Here is an 18,718-nt window from a genome sequence, read left to right as displayed (position 1 = left end):
ATCACCTAATGTTGTGTAACATGTAAGGTAATATAGAATGACTTGCATTGCCAACATGATTACACTCCTAATCTGATTAAAAATGTCTGTTCTGTGTTTTTGAGCTTTTTTTTCCCCACCAGTGTTTCACAATGAGTCCTGAACCTGCAAGAATGTCCCAATTAAGTCACGACTCGATTCTGTCTGTGAAATTGTTAACCACATTGAGTTTGAGGCCTTCAACCGGAATCTGAGTTCAGTTGTAAAGAGTTCTGCCTTCAACAGAGTGGTGCAGAAGCATCACACGAAAGGGCAACTCTGTAAATTCAGGAGCTGTTACAGTTCCTCGCTCTCGACTGCCAGTGTGTACATAGAGGAAGCAAAGTTACGGCATTACACAACTCATGTCCTGTTCTGACAGAGCAGAACAGCAAATCTTAAGTCCTATCTCTGGCCCACACTCCAGAAGACCTGTCTCTAGTGACCATTGAGCACATTTTTCATCTGAGCAGAGCAGAAGAACAGGAGATCCTATTTCAGATTAGTGCTATAGGGTAGAATTTGGATTATTTCACAGTGCATTTCTTCACCAGTTGTAATGGAGAATTACAGGTCACAGTATTCTGAATCTTTCACATTAGAAAAACGTAATTGTAATTAATTTTGCAAATAACAGGTAGATGACTGGATTCACTCTATCCTCCTTAACCTTTTCCAGGACAAAGATAAAGTCTCCTCAAACAAGACGCTTAAATTGGAGCGAAGTGATGGAGGTAGAGAGATGAAAGAGAAGGCTCCAAAGAGAAAGCTGTCCTTTACTGTTGGAACCAATGGAGAGAGAGATTCTGACTCAGGTAAGCCCACAGGGACATGGGGTCAAGCAGTCTGAAGTCATCCTGAAAAAGATCACAGACAATAGGGAAAAACTGACATGCGCACTTGTGAGTTATTCTGGAAGATGTTCATTCCAGAATGTCAGGAGCTCCTGACCATGTTGATCTTGTTTACCATCTTTCTGGATTATAAGTGTATTCTTTTTATTGTTGCTATGCCCACATGCAATAATTTTTAGTTAAATACATTTACAGTACAGTGCCTTTTTTAAACTTTTTTTTCCAGTTGTAATAGCTGGCTTTCCTGGATATTTTAGCTGTTACAACCTTTTTGGTGGCTTCTGTGATGAACTGCAGTGGTTCTGTGATTCTTGTCATAATGTGAAAGTGCGATGGGGTCATATATATCATGCCCATCATATATATATATATATATATATATATATATATATATATATATATATATATATATATATATATATATATATATATATATATATATATATATATATATATTTTATTTTTTTACCACTGTCTCTGTTCCCAGTTTATTGTAAGTGGGCATATATATCTAAAGCGTCCGGTGCCAGTCAGGCAGTGTTCCTTCTCAATTTCATTACCTAAAGCCTGAGCTTTTTGTACCCCAAATCCACATTCTACACACCCACATGATTATAATTATGGTTTTGAGTTGCTCTTGAGTCCCAATTAAGGACAGTGAAGTTTAACTTGGATCTTGGGAGAATGGTTGTTCATCTAATGTAAATCCAACTTATCACTCTGTGATGAAACATCTCTGCAGGTAACTTTTCCTGTTGTGATGGAAACCCACTTTTTCTTAACATGGTGATGAAGTTGTGTATATTAGGAAGTAAACACACAGGAATCAGGAAACAGGTATCAGGAGTTAAAGAAATGAGTTGCTGCCAAGTTATCATACATAGAAAAATTTTATATGACAACTCTTATTCTTAGTATTCAGTGTTTTTGTGTTCACATTTATGGTGTGTTTGTACTTACAGATCAGTTCAAACTACATGTGGCATTGCTGATGTAGCTTAGGAATTGATGGTTATGATAAATTCTGTAAAACAAGAGCAAAGGCACAGCGGCAGCTTTTGGGGATGTTTGTCTAACATGAAGATGACTGTGGGCATGGCCTGGAGGATAAACACTGGCTGTTATGAAGGTCGCATTGTGCAGGACTGAAGACTCAGCTGGTGTCACAGGCTCACGCTCCTCAAGTCTGTATTCCTACAGATAATGGTTTGTAAGGCTGGGAAGTGACCTGATGGAGTAGGGTCTCCAGTGGGCTTTCTACCAAACGTGGAAGGGAATTGGGGTTATAGAAGTTAGTCAGAAAAGCTTCCACCTTATGTCACTTTGCTGTCTTGCTTGTATGCTACATTTTGAGCTGTATATTATTTGTTTAACTCCCATGTTGCCATATTTTTATGTCTTAAACCTCCACGTACAAAAACCTTCAAACTGAAGATTGTGTGACTCTGCTTCAGTTTGTGCTGATAGTCACGCTGCATTAATGTTCGTCTATCAATGGATTTTCAATCCCCAGTGTTCACTGGAATGCAACTTGGTTTGAGAAGCTTAAGTAGCCAAAACATAATTATTGTGACTGTACCCCCAGCTGCGTGTACAAAAATGCTTTTGTCCGCATAATGACTTTTTCACTTGGACTGAAGTTGCACAAGTTCATTTCCGAAATTGATGCTGAAGATGGCAAATGCATAAAAGCACAAGCACAAACAATTTTGCGTCTTTCCTGCATGCAATTCCTTCATTTCCTGTTTACTCTACTCAGCCGACTTGTTGGCTTCTGAATAGTGGAGAGGCAATGGGTTTGAATAGTACCAGGAAAAATGCCTGCGTCGGAGGCATTAGCATTTTTCTTAATGTGAAGTTGGCAATTCTTGCACTTCACGTCTTATCAGACACCAGCCATAGCTTCACAAGGTAGCACTCTGCACCTGGCCGCTTTCCACAGATGTTCTTTCTCCCTAAGTAAAGCCTACATGCAAGAGACTAGGAAGTTTCAGAGGCAAATTTTGCCCGTTATTTCATCATCATCATAGCTGGAGAAGTTAAATGAAAGGTCATGTGACTGTCCTTTTCCATGGACTGCATAAACAAGTTTGGTCATTGCGGTTAATAAAACAGGGCATGTTTATTATTACTCTGTGTGATGCCGAATTTGAGTGCAGGAAACAGGTCTGACTGCTTCAGCCTTGAGAGATTGTAGTTTCTTTGTTCTTATTTTTGCTGTTGCTGAAACATGTTTGCAGATGAGTGCCCAGTTCCTAGCTCACCCCTTATCTGATGAACAAATTTTTGTTTTTTGGTCGATAGCATGTCTCGATTTCCCTCTGTTCATTCATTGGGACACTAGAGTCAGAACTGAATGTTTTTTAAATGGCCACGTTGAAGCTTTTTTTTTGCCTGTAATTTTCTCTTTTTAGGTCATTATAGGTCATTTTCCTGGTGATTGTGTGGGGAGATGGTACAGGTTGTACAGAGGCCAAAGGACCACAGTTATCAGCCATTGTGTTTCTGTACTTTGCTGTCAAATGAAGTCATTTCCCTGATGCCCCTTCCCTGCAGGCTGTCCTTACACATCCATGTCTGTTCGTCTGTCTGTTTGTGTCTGTGTGGATGTGATTGTTACTCACATGAAACTGGGACCTAATTTGTCACTGCCATTGGTGCCATATGGTTACTCTCACGGAATGCAGTTTTATTTGTCTTCTCACACATATACACACACAGAACTACACTGTCTGGATTCAGTATTAGATTCAAATATTTTTGATGTCAAAGAAGAAGGATTGTGCTCTCAAAATGAGTTTAACAGTAATCCAGGCTTTTAAATAACTATGCGGCATTTGAGTCCTGGCCCCCAGCCCTTTATGAGGCTCTGCACTGAGGTCTGGTACTGTAGACAGCGGAAAAGCCATGGTCTGCTTTTTTAGTCCCACCTCCCACATGGGCTAAACATGTTGAGACTGCTTCATGTTATTCTGCTCTGGATAGAAGGAATGTGTCCAAACACAGTGAATGTATGTGTGGGGAGGGTGTTGAGTCTAAGTTTTCACAGATGTTAGTGAATACCAGTCTCTTTTTTGGCTCCTGTAGAACAGTTGCAGCAGATCACTTGCTACAGGAAGTATGTAGTATGTTTCATATTAATGATGTTTTACTGCCTTGAGGAAAGAATCACATCATGTGCATTGAAGTGACTGCCATTGCAGATTTTTCCTTAATTAATTACATGATGAAAAGTAGTGGCTGCTGCATATGATTTATTACTAACATAAGTATTTTGAATAATGTGTGGTTTTTTTTTTCTCAGCATAACCAAGAATTTGGTGTCAGTCCCTGACACTGTCTGCACTGCTGTGTTCTAAATATCCCCCCCACCACCACCACCACCAACAACATCTCTCTGCTGCTCCATTGTTGATCTCAGCTCCCAATACCATCTCTGTGTTGCTTGGTTCTTGAGCTAGGCCTCACTATACCATCTCTGTGCTGCTCTCAGCCTCCAAGACCAGCATAGCACTTGTCATATTTCTCCATCATCTTGATTTTTGCAGAAAAGCAAGGTCCAGAACGGAAACGGATCAGGAAGGAGCCTGCCAGCAGCAAGAAATCAGGCCTGCTCTTTGGAATGGGCATGCAAGGGCTTCGTGCTGGGTGCCCACTCTCAGAGCGCCAGCAGGTGGCTCTTCTTATGCAGATGACAGCCGAGGAATCGGTGAACAGTCCAGGTCAGTGAGTGGTTAGCTTGGTTAGGTCTGTGTTTACCCTAGCACCATGTGCACATTTTTCTGTTAAATCAATACTCCTTGCATTAAGTAGCCTGTGTTACCTCACTGTTTCTTTGCTCTAATATTTCTGCTGTAAGATCTAACCATTTTAAAATGATAAAAGAGAGTTTGTTGGCTGTAGGTTGTACAAGTTCAAACTGAAAGCATGATAAATTGCAAGCTGTTTCTGTTTACCTTTCATAATGTGTACTAATTATAGATGATTTTGGTGAGCAATATAACAAAAATTATTATTGCTTACAGAGAAAGATTATGATTAATGGGTATGATTTGAATTATAGTCCACACAAAAAATTAGTGCTATTTTCAGTTTTTGTCCAGGGTGACATCCAAATCCAGTAGTATATTTTGGAGTATAAAGAATAGCTAAATGTAGTGTGTTCTTCCGCTGTGTATTTAGCAGCAATGCATTAAGTTTCTGTGCAGCAGTGTGTTTGTTTTACATTCATTTTTTTGTGAAAGAGCTCCCTCCATTGGTTAAAAGTATTTTTGCCACAGGTCCATATAGTGGTTTAATGTACTTTATTTGTATCAGTGGAATGTAATGAAGCTTTAACCCATCTACTGCTTCAGACACCACACCAAAGCACCAGTCACAGTCAAGTCTTGGTCAGAAGGGAACACCAAACTCTGCCTCAAAAACCAAAGATAAAGTGAACAAGCGCAATGAGAGGGGGGAGACTCGGCTGCACCTGGCCGCAATCCGGGGGGAGGCCTGGCGCGTTAAAGAGCTGATCAGCGAGGGTGCCGATGTGAACCTTAAAGACTTTGCAGGTGAGGCATCTTTTTTTTTTTGTGTTCACATTTCACTTTTCCATGTCTTTCAGCTTGCTAATCTTTGAACTGCAGTTTTCCCAGACGACACACTCTCCTAGACTTATCTCACAAGTATTATCTAGTTTTGAAATTTATAGAGGGGCAAATGTTAAATGCTGTCCCATGTTATAATAATGTTAACCTGTTTCCCCAAAACAAGACCAACAAACAATGGGGAAAAAACTTAAGGGACTGGACGTCCACGCTGTGCTGTATTTATAGATGCTGTGCTGTAACTAAGGGGGCAAACATAAGCTACAGAGTTTTTAATATTCAATTTCAGCTAAATAGATACAACACTGATGTCTGTAAAAAATCCTTATTATGGGGTGCCAGCGTTGGTTGAAGTATGTTGTGTTCTAAATGCTGTTTTCCTTGTAACAGCATTTACAATTTTTGTGGGAAAATATTAATTTATTATTAATAAGAAAATTATCCCGCTATGATTCTCTGAAAGTGTTTTCATTCTGTTAAATGTAAAATTCGGTTGTTGATACTTGATTATTATTTGCATAATTATCAAGTTGTACTCAGTAACTTTTATTAGCTCACATTCCCTGACCAAAGATAGTGGTATTGCATGAACCTCATGTTTTGTATCTTCTTGGGTTGATTTCCCATATTGACTGCCAGGGTGGACTGCATTACATGAAGCATGTACCAGGGGTTTCTATGATGTGGCCAAGCAGCTGCTGGCAGCCGGAGCAGAGGTCAACACAAAGGGTCTGGACGACGATACCCCTCTGCATGACGCATCCAACAATGGGCACTTCAAGGTGTCGCATTTAATTAATGTTTAAGATGGCCAGTATTTAGGAAATGAGTTTAAATTCTGGTGTAATATCTTATGAAGGGTTTATGTAGGGGTCTCTGGATATAAGGACTGTAATATTTCTTTCATCATCTTTGCAGGTGGTAAAGTTGCTATTGCGATATGGAGGGGATCCTCGCCAAATGAACCGGCGGGGTGAAACACCATTGAAAGTAGCCAACTCACCATCTATGCTGAATCTTCTACTTGGAAAAAGTGCTTATACTTCAAGCGAGGAAAGTTCTTCAGGTCTGTTTAATTTGTAAGTCAGTGTACAGTGGTCTCTTTTCCTAAATATGTTGTAACACTTTTTATTTGTATTGATAGATTCCTCAGAAGAGGAAGATGCTCCATCTTTTGCTCCATCCAGCTCCATTGATGGCAATAACACAGATTCAGAGTTTGAGAAAGGCCTGAAATTGAAAGGGAAATATTTTGAGCCACAAAAATCAACAGCCATGGCTATCAAGGATGAGTATGAGTTTGATGAGGATGATGAAGAAGAACGGGTTCCTCCTGTCGATGACAAGCACTTACTCAAGAAAGAATTCCGCAAAGATTCCATAAGCAAAGGCAGCAGCTTCATTTCAATTCCTAAAATGGAAGTTAAAACCTATTCCAAAAGCACTTCTCTGACACCAAAGAAGACAGCAAGACGAAACCAGTCAGATACAAACAGCTCAGACGAAGATGACCAAACCATGTGCTTCTCCCAAACACCATCAGTGCGGCAAATAGTCCCAGCAAATAACATCAAAAACCGGGAGTCTGATACTTTGGCCTCCAAGCAACAGAAAGAAAAGAATAAGGTAAAAAAGAAGAGGAAGAAGGATTCAAAAAGTAACACTAAAGAAGTCCGGTTTGGCAAGATGAGTGATAAGTTCTGCACATCTGAATCAGATAGCGGAGACTTGGAAAGTGAGGATGATAAGGGCTCTGTACCGAGTTCTGTACCGAATTGTACAAAGGACTCTTCTGCTATGTGCCTGAAAGAATCATCTCTTTTGAATTCCCTTTCTGCCACCTCTTCATCTTCTCATGGGAGCATGAGCTCTCAAAAGTTGACTCAGTCATTTGTGGAACAGCATCCAAAACAGTGGAGAACAGAGGAATGGAAAAGCATATCCTCATCTGCTTGGTCTGATGACAGCTCATTCTCAGAATCCCTCCAGACCAGACTTTCCAGTGAATCTGATTATTCATCAGCAGATTCAAGTCTAGAGTCTACCAAACAGGTAAAAAAGAAGATGCATGAGACACGGAAGAAGAATAATGTGCACTATAACACTTTGGAAAAGAAGGCCTCCTTAGACTTTCAAAAGAACTTGGATGGAACTGTGTCCAAGACAGACAAAGAGGGTAAAGTGTTAAAAAAGCACAAAGTAAAACATAAGCACAAAAATAAAGGGAAGGAAAGGGCTCCAAGCTTGGTCCTTAACCAAGATATGAATGAAAAATTTGTGAAGAGTTTTTCTTTTGACTTCGATGACTCACGACAAAAGTCACTTACTATGGAAACAGAGACATCCATAGAGAACAAAGTCAAGCTTACCAAGCACACCAAAGACCATTTTAAAAAGGAAGACAGATATTACAAAAGCAAGTCTGAGGACAAGGATTGGACTCGTGCAGAAGAAGCAGGCAGGCCAGTAAGAGAGGAGAAGTCCAAAAAGAAGGATTCCACTAAAGAGAAGTCGAGTAAAGAGGATAAAGATAAAACATTCAAGTCTGATAAGGATAGGAGTGTCAAGGACAAGTCCAAAGACGAGAAGCAGAAACCCCACAAAGATGAGAAAAAGAAAAGGCTAAAGTCATCAAAATCAGATAAAAAGAATGAAAAAGAGGGAAAATTTGTTAGAATAGAAAAAGAGAAAAATTCAAAGGAGGAGAAAGAGAAAAATAAAAAGGAGAGGGCATCCAAGGAGGAGTTTCCTTACGAAAACTATGATATTAAGAACCGTTTTTTAGATCTAGACAGTAGTCAGCTTAGCGGCTCAGATGACCACTATGACCAGTGGATGACAGACCTTTCTTCTGAATCTTCAGTCTATGAAGAAGATAGTTGGGACATGCCGGTGAAGGAATACAAGGAGTGTAAAGCAATCAACTCTGTTAGGTTGATTGTAGAGACTATAAAGGATGACAGTCGAGACGGAAGGAAAGAGAGTAAGATAAAAGACAGAAAAACTGAGCACCTTGAAAGACATAATGAGAAAGAAGTTGCATCCAAAAAAAGGGAGAAAGATGTTTCAGACAAAGTAAGTGAGAAGAAAAAGGAGATGACAGACAAACAGAGACCAAACTACAGCTATTTGGAAAAAGAGAAAAAAAAGAAAGATTCAATGGAAAATGTGAAAGAGAAAAGGGAGAAAGATGCTGTAGACAGCAGCAGGGAAAGAAAAGATTCTCATGAATTTATGAAGGAGAGAAAAGACTCAAAAACTAAACAAGACGACGTTTTAAAAGAGGACTATGGGAGTGAAATTTATTTCAAAGATAAACCTGAGAATGAGGCTGTTAGCAAACTGTCAGAACCCAGAGAGAGAAATCACTCTGGAAAAGATAAGGAGAAAAAAGGAGAGGGTTGGGAAAAGGAGAAGAAAGACAAATCTAAAAGTGAGAAATACAAAGAGAAGCCCAAAGAAAAAATCATTGTGGACCCAGAAAAGGAGAAAATGGACAAATGTTCCTCTGATAGATCTGCTAAAGATGTGGATAGGGGGTTAAAAGATAAACACAAAGAATGCCATAATAAAGAAAAAGAGCGGAAAGTAGAACAAATTAAAGACAGGCATTCTGATAAAGAATTTCTGGAATTTAAAAAAGAAGAGAAAAAACCTGACAAGGTTAGGGAAAAGACCTGGTTTTCCAAAATTGCCGACATCTTCACAGATGAAAGTGAGAATGAGGAGGATGTTTGCAGTGGCAGAGCCTTTAAATTTAGCGATTCTCTAAATCAGTTCGACTGTCACCGCAAGGATCCTACACCTGACAGAGATGAGATGGACCTCTCCCAAACCGAAAAACACTCAAAGATCTCTGCAGAAGAGAAATCGTTCCCTGTAGAAAAACAAAAAGAGAAGGATTATAAAGATAAGAAAAAGGATAAAAGCATCTTTGATTTTGGGAGAAAGTCATCTCTGGATGTACTTAAAGAAAGAAAAGACAAAGATCCCCTAGACTGTAAGCATAAGGATCGCAAGGACAGAGGATCTTTTGACTCAAATCAAGAGAAGAAGAACAAGCAAAAACTGTCGGAGAAGAGGCATTTGAGTGAGGAGAAACCCAAAAATAAATATAAAGACAAGTTGGACAAAGAACACATGAAAGATAAGAAGACCTCCAAAGCAAATGGTGAAAATGAGAAATCGCTGTTGGAGAAGCTGGAAGAGGAGGCATTGAATGACTACAAAGATGACTCCAATGATAGAATCAGTGAACTGTCGTCAGATAGTTTCACAGACGGGGGGCGTGAGCCAGATCTTAATCTGTATGAATCCTCCAGCATCAGCTTACAGGACATAACTGAAGATAGGAGAGACTCGCTATCATTATCCTATCCTCAAGATAAATTTAAAGAAAAGGAGAGGCACAGGCACTCATCTTCATCGTCATCCAGAAAGATTCATGAAAAGGTGAAAAAGGAGAGGACCGAAAAACGAGAAAAGTTTGATGAAGTTAAAGATTCATACAGGCGCAGAGAGAGTCTGCCTTTTGAAAAGGAGTCAATGCCTTTGGAGGCAGACCCATTTACATTTGCTATTGGAGCTAAACCTGATGGCGAGGATCATTTAGAAAAGACTCTAGAGTTTGAAAAAGAGATGTCTAAAAAATGCGATAAAGGCAGCAGTACCATCATCAGCGACAAAATGAAAGAGAAAAAGAAAAAAGACAGACTTAAGGATAAAGTGAAAGAAGAGAAACACAAATATGTAGATGGTGTAGCTTCTAATAAACACTCTAAGGATGATCTGAAATCTGGGCTTAAGGAGAGCATTCAACTGACTAGTTTGAATGAAAAGTCTAAAGTAGAGACTGGGAGGTTTGACATGAAAAACAAAGACAAATCTAAAGAAATTCAAGAAAAAGATTGTAGAATGGATTATGTAAAGCCTAAGGCAAAAGAAGAGAATACTGACAAGATAAATCAATCTAGAGATGCAATTCGAAATTCAAACCGTCCACGTGAAAAGCTTCTTGTTGATGGGGACCTCAGATTGACGAGCTTTGGGAAGATGCTGAGCCAGAAGGACCAAGAAATTGAAGAGCGTCATAAAAGGCACAAGGAACGAATGAAGCAGATTGAGAAGTTGAGACACAGATCCATAGATCCAAAACTAAAAGATAAAGCTAAATCAAGTGAGGACCTAAGAAAAAACCGCATTGATCTGTCTTCTAAAAAAATTAGTTCTTTGGAGTCTTTGTTAAAAGAAAAGAAGAAAGACGTGGACCCTCAAGCTCAAATAATGTCTCCTGATAGAAAATCACAGCCTGTCGACAGTCAGAGTTCAAAAAACTGGCTGGCAGGACATCATATGAAGGAAAATCTTCCTGCTTCTCCAAGGCCAGATCAAAGCAGGCCAACTGGTGTTCCCACACCCACTTCAGTTATATCTTGTCCCAGCTATGAAGAAATTATGCACACTCCACGTACTCCAACATGCAGTGCAGATGATTACCCAGATCTCTTGTTTGATAACATAGACTCATCTACTATGACTAATTCCATTACGACCTACTCCCCGTCTTTAGTTGACAGGTGCTCCAGTGCATCACACACCCTTCAGGAAAGCATCTCCATATCTCCCATAAAGAATATTCAGATGCCTGTTCTCAGCCGGTCAGCATCTGTAGATCTCAGGAGATCTTTGGATGAGGAATTCAGACGAGAACCTGAGAAGTTCCTTCGGCAGCAGAGCATCCCTGCTACTTCTGAATTCAAGTCATCAGACTTACTTTCAGTAGAAGATAAATCACTGGATAAACCTGAATGCTTTTTCCCTCACATTGGAATGCATTCCCCCGGGATTGAACCAGCCCAGCCAATATTGGATAATGCTTCAGTTGCAATCATTGGCCCAGACAGCAATGATCACCTTCCAGAAAGTATCTCCAACAATTGTTTGTTGAAGCCCTCAACTCCTATTCACAGACCTGACCCGCAAGAGCCATGTTTGCATATCGCTGCCTCTCCTGCTCCTGCTGCTGCAGCTTTACCACCTCTGGATATTGATGAGCTATCAGACCCATATCATCCACTGGCTTTGTCACCACATTGTGAGCCTAGCCTTCATCCCACTGATCTCTGTAATAGAAGTTACTTCCTAACACAAGTTATGGAAGACAAAGTTAATGATGACGATGTTGATGATGATGATGATGATGATGCTGATGATGCTGATGAAAAAGAAGTGGAGAGAAAAAATGACCAGGTGGAGGTATCAAAAGGTAATATTCACCAGGAGTCAGAGCATGTAAGAGAAAACCAGTCTTGTGCTCCTTGTCTAGCAGAACCTGTACAGAAGGGCTGGGTTGACTCTTCAGAAAAGAGTTCAGAGGATGCGGTTTCACTTATTCCCCCTCAACATCAAATAAGCCTTTTGGAAAACTCCAGTGATCACTCCATCAGCTGGACAGTGAATTCTGATATGACCAATAAATCTCCTCAAAGGCCTTTTTTGGAATTGTCATCGGTTTCAAACATAATACCCTTCTCACATTCAGGTGACAACCTGCAACAGTATCTCTCACATTCATTGTCCTCTCTGTCATCATCCATCTTGTCCTACTCTACATTTCCTGCACCTTACTGCCCAACCCAAGTTTCAGTGTCAGTTTATGAGAAAAATAAAGATACTGTAGATGAAGTTCTCATTTCCTCAAAGCCACCAGATGAATCCAAATCAGATCTGATTTCCTCCTCCCCAAAACTAGAATCATTTTTCACTGACTGCATAACATCCCATGAAGAAAATCAGCGCCAGGAGAATTGCTTTAATATGGACAGCCCTCCAACCTCTCACAATTTCATTGCTGGAAATAGCATGGCCCCTTCAGTGACCCATAAGCCAGTGGTTTCTTGGGCAGACTCTTTTAGTACTGCTGTAGAAGATTTTTGTGACCTGGTACCCTTCCCTATGCCACAGTTGCCTTTACAAGACAAAGACGTTCAAGAACCTGTCATACCGAGGCCCAAGATGCCTGATTACAAAGACTCTCCTGCTTGTATTGCATCTCTAGCTAATGAGGAGAAAGAGGATTTGAGTACAATGGGGTTGAATGTACCTGACCTGCCTGAAGCCCCTTGCAGCCCTGGTGATGTCCCACTCAATGATTCTAAACAAAATACTGTCACACCTTTAGAGAATGAAACCAGAACAGGCCGAGCCCCTGAGGCTGATTCTATTAATGTAATGTCAGACAACATAGAAGTGTTTGCACTTGATCAGAAAGAGAGTTTAAAGTTAGTAATTGCCGATAATGCGCATGAAGTGGAACCTGTGTCAATTCAACCATCTGCTATGGAAATGTCAACAACATCCTCTGACCATGAAACCTCTGTAAACTCAAGCAACCAAGAACAGACTAGAACTGTGGAGATTACTCAGTGTAATCCTTTGCCTTCTGCTCCTGTGATATCAACAGATACCCAGGAAAATACAGCTCATAAGTCAATTCTGCTTGAGCCCGCTGTCCCAATGGTAACAGTGGAGGCTCCCAAGAACATTGAAGAAATTCCACAAATAATAACAAGGAATCGAGCTCAGATGCTAGCTAATCAAAGCAAATTGAGTACTAGTATGACATCATCCATGGCAGTTCAAAGCACCATCAATGCCACATCTGTCCCTAACATCTTGGAAAAGGAGAAAGAGACGATCAATAAGGTCACCCCCACCACTCCCACAGCCTCTACCTTGAGCAAAAGCAAAGGCCAATCTGTGGATGAAGAAGATGCTCAGGTGCAGCATCCACGCAAACGGAAGTTTCCCAGGTCTAGTCAGCAACAAGTGCAGGTCCAGCTGGTCAGCACAACTGTGCAGCAGACAAGGGAGATGATTCAACAAACACTGGCTGTGATTATCAATGCCATTAAGTTGGATGACATTGAGCCCTACCAAAGTGACCGGTCCAACCCCTACTTTGAATATTTGCAAATTCGTAAGAAGATTGAGGAGAAAAGGAAAATCCTGTGTTATATCACTCCACAGGCACCTCAGTGCTATGCTGAGTATGTGACCTACACAGGCTCCTACCTGCTGGATGGAAAGCCTCTCAGCAAGCTACACATCCCTGTGGTGGGTACTCCTCAAAAATGTTTGGTGATGTGTGGTGAAGAAAGCAAACTTTATCCTTCAATTTTTTTCCGCTGACTTAAAATGGATACCACAAAATGGATCTGGTGGTCATTTAAAGTGTTAATGTTGTCTTAAGAATTTTTAATCCTCTCAAAACTCTGGGTAAAATACTGATATTTGTAGTTAATTGAGTTTGTTTTTTAAGCTGATGGCGTTTTCAAAGAGGAATTACTTTAGAGTTTTCACTGTCTGCTAAAAATTGGTTAAATGTTAAAAATGCTTTTTCCCACGTTCATTTATTTGTTTTGCACTCCTGACTTTCAAAAATAGTGATACATATTTAGAGTTGACGATAAATATTTTTTTCAAATGCATAGATTGCACCACCTCCTTCTTTGTCGGAGCCTTTGAAAGAACTCTTCAGACAGCAGGAGGCAGTGAGAGGAAAGCTAAGACTTCAGCACAGTATAGAGCGGGTAAGTACTGGAATAATGTCGCATCTGAAATAGCTAGGTAGTTTGCTATGCTGGATGTTGCATTTTCCATTATTCAGCCAAGTTTTTTGAAAAATGTGCTTAAAATATCCTTAGCGTTATATTCTATTGGTCTCTCTTCTTCAGGAGAAGCTGATTGTGGCTTGTGAGCAGGAAGTGCTGCGTGTTCACTGCAGAGCTGCAAGGACGATCGCAAACCAGGCTGTTCCCTTCAGTGCCTGCACCATGCTTTTGGATTCAGAGGTCTACAACATGCCTTCTGAGAGTCAGGTGGTTCTACAGCCCCATTATTCTGGTGGGAAACCACCATCTATTTACCTGTTTATCTCTTCAGTCTTCAACTCTTTTATAACATAACTTAGCACGTGTTGTGAAGAGAGTGTTCTGTAGATTCATTGTCCTTTTATGTTTGTTTCTGCTTATGGTCGTTTTATGAATGCTTATGTTTGTTACTGTCAGGGAGATGAGAACAAGTCCGTGAGAGATCGTTTCAACACTCGCCAGTTCATTTCCTGGATTCAGGATGTGGGTGACAAATATGACCGTATGAAGGTGAAGTGTTAATTATTTTTTGTTATAACTATTTTGATACATAGTTCTGTCAGATGCTTACTTTCTTTCCATCCTAACCACGTTTAATGTTTATTTTGTGTGAATTTCGTTTATACATTTCTGAATTCCACATAAATACCATTCTCGTGCACAAGTTGTCCTTCCTGTAGATAGATTTTGCTGCTGTCAAACAGTTTATTTCATCTTTCAGACCTGTGTGCTAATGCGGCAGCAGCACGAGGCAGCCGCCCTCAACGCCGTGCAGAGGATGGAGTGGCAGCTCAAGGTGCAGGAGCTGGACCCTGCTGGACACAAAGGGCTCTGTGTCAATGAGGTCCCCTCCTTTTATGTGCCAATGGTCGACGTCAATGACGACTTTGTACTACTGCCGACATGACAGGAGTGTTCACAGAGCTGTCAAATATCACTATTAAAAAATATATCAGACAAAGCATCTGGTAAGGGCTAGCCAGTTGGAAAGGAACCTCTTCTCAAAATGTGTTGTATATTTGATGAAAACAAACTTGCTAATAATTTCCTTCCATAAAAGGATGACTTTTTTTAATGGGGGAAAAAATGCACTTTTACCCTACAAGTTTTTTTTTTTTTTTTTTTTTGTTCCGAGAAGGCATTATGGATTTGCCTGGAGGTATAGCCCTGATGTTTGTTTTTTAAGGTGTGTGTGTGTGTGTGTGTGTGTGTGTGTGTGTGTGTGTGTGTGTGTGTGTGTGTGTGTGTGTGTGTGGGGGTTTTTTTTTTTTTTTTTTTTTTTTGAAAGTGACATTTTGTTTTTGAAATGAAGATCTGAGGCTCGTAAAGGAAGCAGAACTATACATGGCACAAAATACAGAGAAGGACCCTTGGATTGCTCTTCAGAGGGCAAGGCGCATGGGCAGAAAATTGAGGCCGGCTCAGAATAGAGGTGGAACCTTGGCAGGGTCCCTCTCCACAGACAGCACTAACCCATCTAGTCAACAAGGGGGTGATGCTGACTGAAGGTTCCATCGATGAACAGTGGGAAGGGGTGCGCCCGCATTGTGCTGGTTCTTATTCGACATGTTGTGCCGTCCAAGGAGAGGCAAAGAAATCTGACACAGGTGTTCGACAACAAGCAGGTTGTCAGTCTCTGCTGTCACACTGGGTTTTCACAGCTGTTCACTGCAAACAGCCACTGATTGTTTAGGCAAAGACTGAGAGATGTTTTAGCATAGCATAATTTTTGTCTACTTCTTTCCTTGGGCATTTCATTTGTTCTCTTTCTGAGAAAGTGACTTCAAACACTACAGAGCCAATACTAGTTTAACGACAAAAAGATTTTTTTTAAAAAGTATCATATTTCTGTACAGTTTTGTATGTACCAATGTATTCTTGCTGCCTTCAGAATAATTTATTTTGCCACACATTACTGCACAGTTGTAAATAACTTGTGTACTGTAACATCACGCACAGTTAAATGTAATAAAGCATTTTGTATGTACAGTTCATTTTAGGCAGCACTTTCCCTAAACAACGGGCCAAAATATGTTAATATTTTTAGTATTTCAAGGAGCCATCCAGTTCCTTGGTGTTCTGGTCACAGCTAGGAAGAGAACCGGTCAGATCAAGTCAGAACCAGTTACAACATGACATCTTATTCTTCGTGACAGGAAAAATATCATAAATCCCCTTTTCCCTTCCTTTCCAGCAGTTCTTATTCTGTAATATAAGCCATTTCAGTCCTGTGATGTAGCAGAATGGTTATTAAATTATTAGTAATGGTAATTTTATTTTACACTTTCTACAAAACTAATTAAAAAGAAAATTAAAACCAAGAAAATGCCTTTTACAGTCTGATTAATTTGCTTTATCATTGTGCAAGTAAAAAAATTAAGGAAAGCACAGGACAGATCAGCTGAAAACTTGGAAACCATTTTTCACATTTCTGTTCTATAGTATAAATATTGTCTTGTTAATTTGATTTCTAATATAACATTGATATGCTGTATGTTATAACCAAACAATTCTAATTTTAAAATGTGCAATGAGCATAGGCTATATGGTGTATGTTGAATTTTACTATTACTAAGATGTTGTATGAACCTTGTTTTTGTCTGTTGATTTAGGTATGGTGACTGCCTCTCTTTCCCTGAGAAGTAAGATTTACAACATATGGCCAATTAAAGTTTCACCTGAAACGGTTTCAGATATACAGGGTATTGAGGTAAAAAGGTGCTACTTTTCAGTTAGTTATTTTATAAATAAAATAAACAGCTGTATTGGAACTTAATTTTATAAACAACTTCACATTTCTGCAGGCTAACATTCTTTAAAACTTGAATTGATTCTTACTTATTGTTTTGCTGTTTTTGTTTGAGTTAAAACTTTAGGAAATGTAATGGCTTAGTTTCAGGTATACCTGAAACACAGCCTAAAACTCTCCAGCCCCCAAAGTGCTTGCACTATCAATAGATTCCATTATGTTCTGTCAAAGAGAACACAGTAACGTCATTGAAACACAAGTGTAAGTGACCACATGATGGAACATGGAGGAGGAAGTATGAGGGCTGCAACCCTGCTCAGCCAATCAGCTGTAGGTTTCCATGTGTAGTAAGGGGATATCAGTGCTGGAACTGAATGTATTTCTGACCTTGGTGCTCTTTGCATTTCCAGGCATTTCTCTTGTTCATCTTATTTGAATAAATCCATTAAAACTTTTCCAAAGGCTTATAATTTGTTAAACTGAACTTTTATAGGCAATACGCACACAAACTTAGCTATGCCTCAAGCTAATTGACTGGGTATATCCATTGCTAATTGTTCTCAGTGGAAGAGAAGGCCAGTCCACCTGTAAGTTTTCTTATAATTGTTTGCCTTCAGAATTGTACGTTATATGACTTTAAGCATAGAATCTATAATTAGTTCTTAGATTTTCCAGAATGTTAAAAGTTCTTTAAATGGATTTATTTTTTCCCATTAGTTTGTGTATTTGTATTGTTACATGGTACTCTGTGTTCATCATGCTCAATTGCATGTTTTACTGTTGGACCCAGTTTGGGATGTTATGTAAACATTGGCAGACACTTTTTCTATGCAGGTGCACAGTGTTCTCACACATGCTTAAGAGGATGAGGAAAGAATGATTGCCAGCATCACATGTTAGTAATTTTTATTTTTTCCAGCCTTGTGGCTTGGCACTGTGACATTATGTTAGATATGTTAATGTCCCAACACTTAACCATTTTGAGTTAGTGTTTTTTTGTCATATGTAAATTCTTGCATTTACATTCAGTGAGGAATTTAGTGTGAATAACACACTAATGCTACATGTTGACCTGTGAGTTAATTGAGTGAAGTAGGTGAGCGATGAGCAAACACCTATAAATCACCTTTAAAAGCCTTTAAAAAATCAGTTGTTTCTATATATACACATGTGTATTCTTATCCATTGCAGCAAAACCTTGCAGTTAGCTACCAGTATTTTACACACTCACTGGATGATGAGCATGATTTTACATATTCTTTTAAATATGAAAATATACACACCAAAATTAGAGCGTGCATTTTCCTGTTTGCTTTCGATGTTATGTCTTAGTTTTATTATCCAGATTTGGATGTCGTGCTTTGTACAGAGCATTAGGGGTTATTCATGTTAACAGTGTTTATTAACAGAATGAATGTTACCCCTATGTCCTACATACCTTTCGTCTTTTTTTTTGTTTGTTTTAGGCCTGCCTTTTATTACTAGACTGTTTCACTAACAAAGGCTTGAAATTGTGAAGACCAGCCGTCAGTAGCTCTGTTAATCATGTCACCGGGAATATATGGGGTTGATAAAGGCATGACTGAGCTTTTAAAGCCTGCATGTATAATTAAATAATGAAATGCTGGTTATTTTACATTCATGGCCTCAGCCACTTCCTGCTTTCATTTGTATCTTAAAGAGTACATAAGCTGCTTAGTTATTCAGGGTTAATAGTTTCTGAGAAAGTTGAATGTGACCTCACTGTTTAACATCCAACTACTTACCAATGAGATGGACAAATCCCATTTCTCCTCAGTCCGCAACATCTTACCTCCTTCCTGACAGTGTGATTCATTCGTTTTAAATAATGGG

At 39.5% G+C, this 18,718-nt stretch overlaps 1 protein-coding gene across 1 annotated transcript in view; it reads left to right on the top strand.

Moving 5' to 3' along the window:
* Positions 1 to 15,339, top strand: part of LOC125705800 (ankyrin repeat domain-containing protein 11-like) — a 73,668-nt gene extending 58,329 nt beyond the window's left edge. The window contains exons 4-13 of the mRNA XM_048972057.1: positions 698 to 833; positions 4,421 to 4,594; positions 5,228 to 5,428; positions 6,104 to 6,246; positions 6,383 to 6,530; positions 6,609 to 13,579; positions 13,957 to 14,055; positions 14,200 to 14,343; positions 14,533 to 14,625; positions 14,837 to 15,339. Of these exons, the coding sequence (XP_048828014.1) occupies positions 698 to 833; positions 4,421 to 4,594; positions 5,228 to 5,428; positions 6,104 to 6,246; positions 6,383 to 6,530; positions 6,609 to 13,579; positions 13,957 to 14,055; positions 14,200 to 14,343; positions 14,533 to 14,625; positions 14,837 to 15,022 (8,295 nt within the window). The 3' untranslated portion in view covers positions 15,023 to 15,339. The remainder of the gene's footprint in view (positions 1 to 697; positions 834 to 4,420; positions 4,595 to 5,227; positions 5,429 to 6,103; positions 6,247 to 6,382; positions 6,531 to 6,608; positions 13,580 to 13,956; positions 14,056 to 14,199; positions 14,344 to 14,532; positions 14,626 to 14,836) is intronic.
* The last annotated feature ends 3,379 nt before the right edge of the window (positions 15,340 to 18,718 follow it).

This window comes from Brienomyrus brachyistius, chromosome 13, assembly GCF_023856365.1.
Source record: "Brienomyrus brachyistius isolate T26 chromosome 13, BBRACH_0.4, whole genome shotgun sequence".
Lineage (NCBI taxonomy): Eukaryota > Metazoa > Chordata > Actinopteri > Osteoglossiformes > Mormyridae > Brienomyrus > Brienomyrus brachyistius.
Note: the sequence above shows the minus strand (reverse complement) of the source record. Positions and strands in the feature narration are given on the sequence as shown.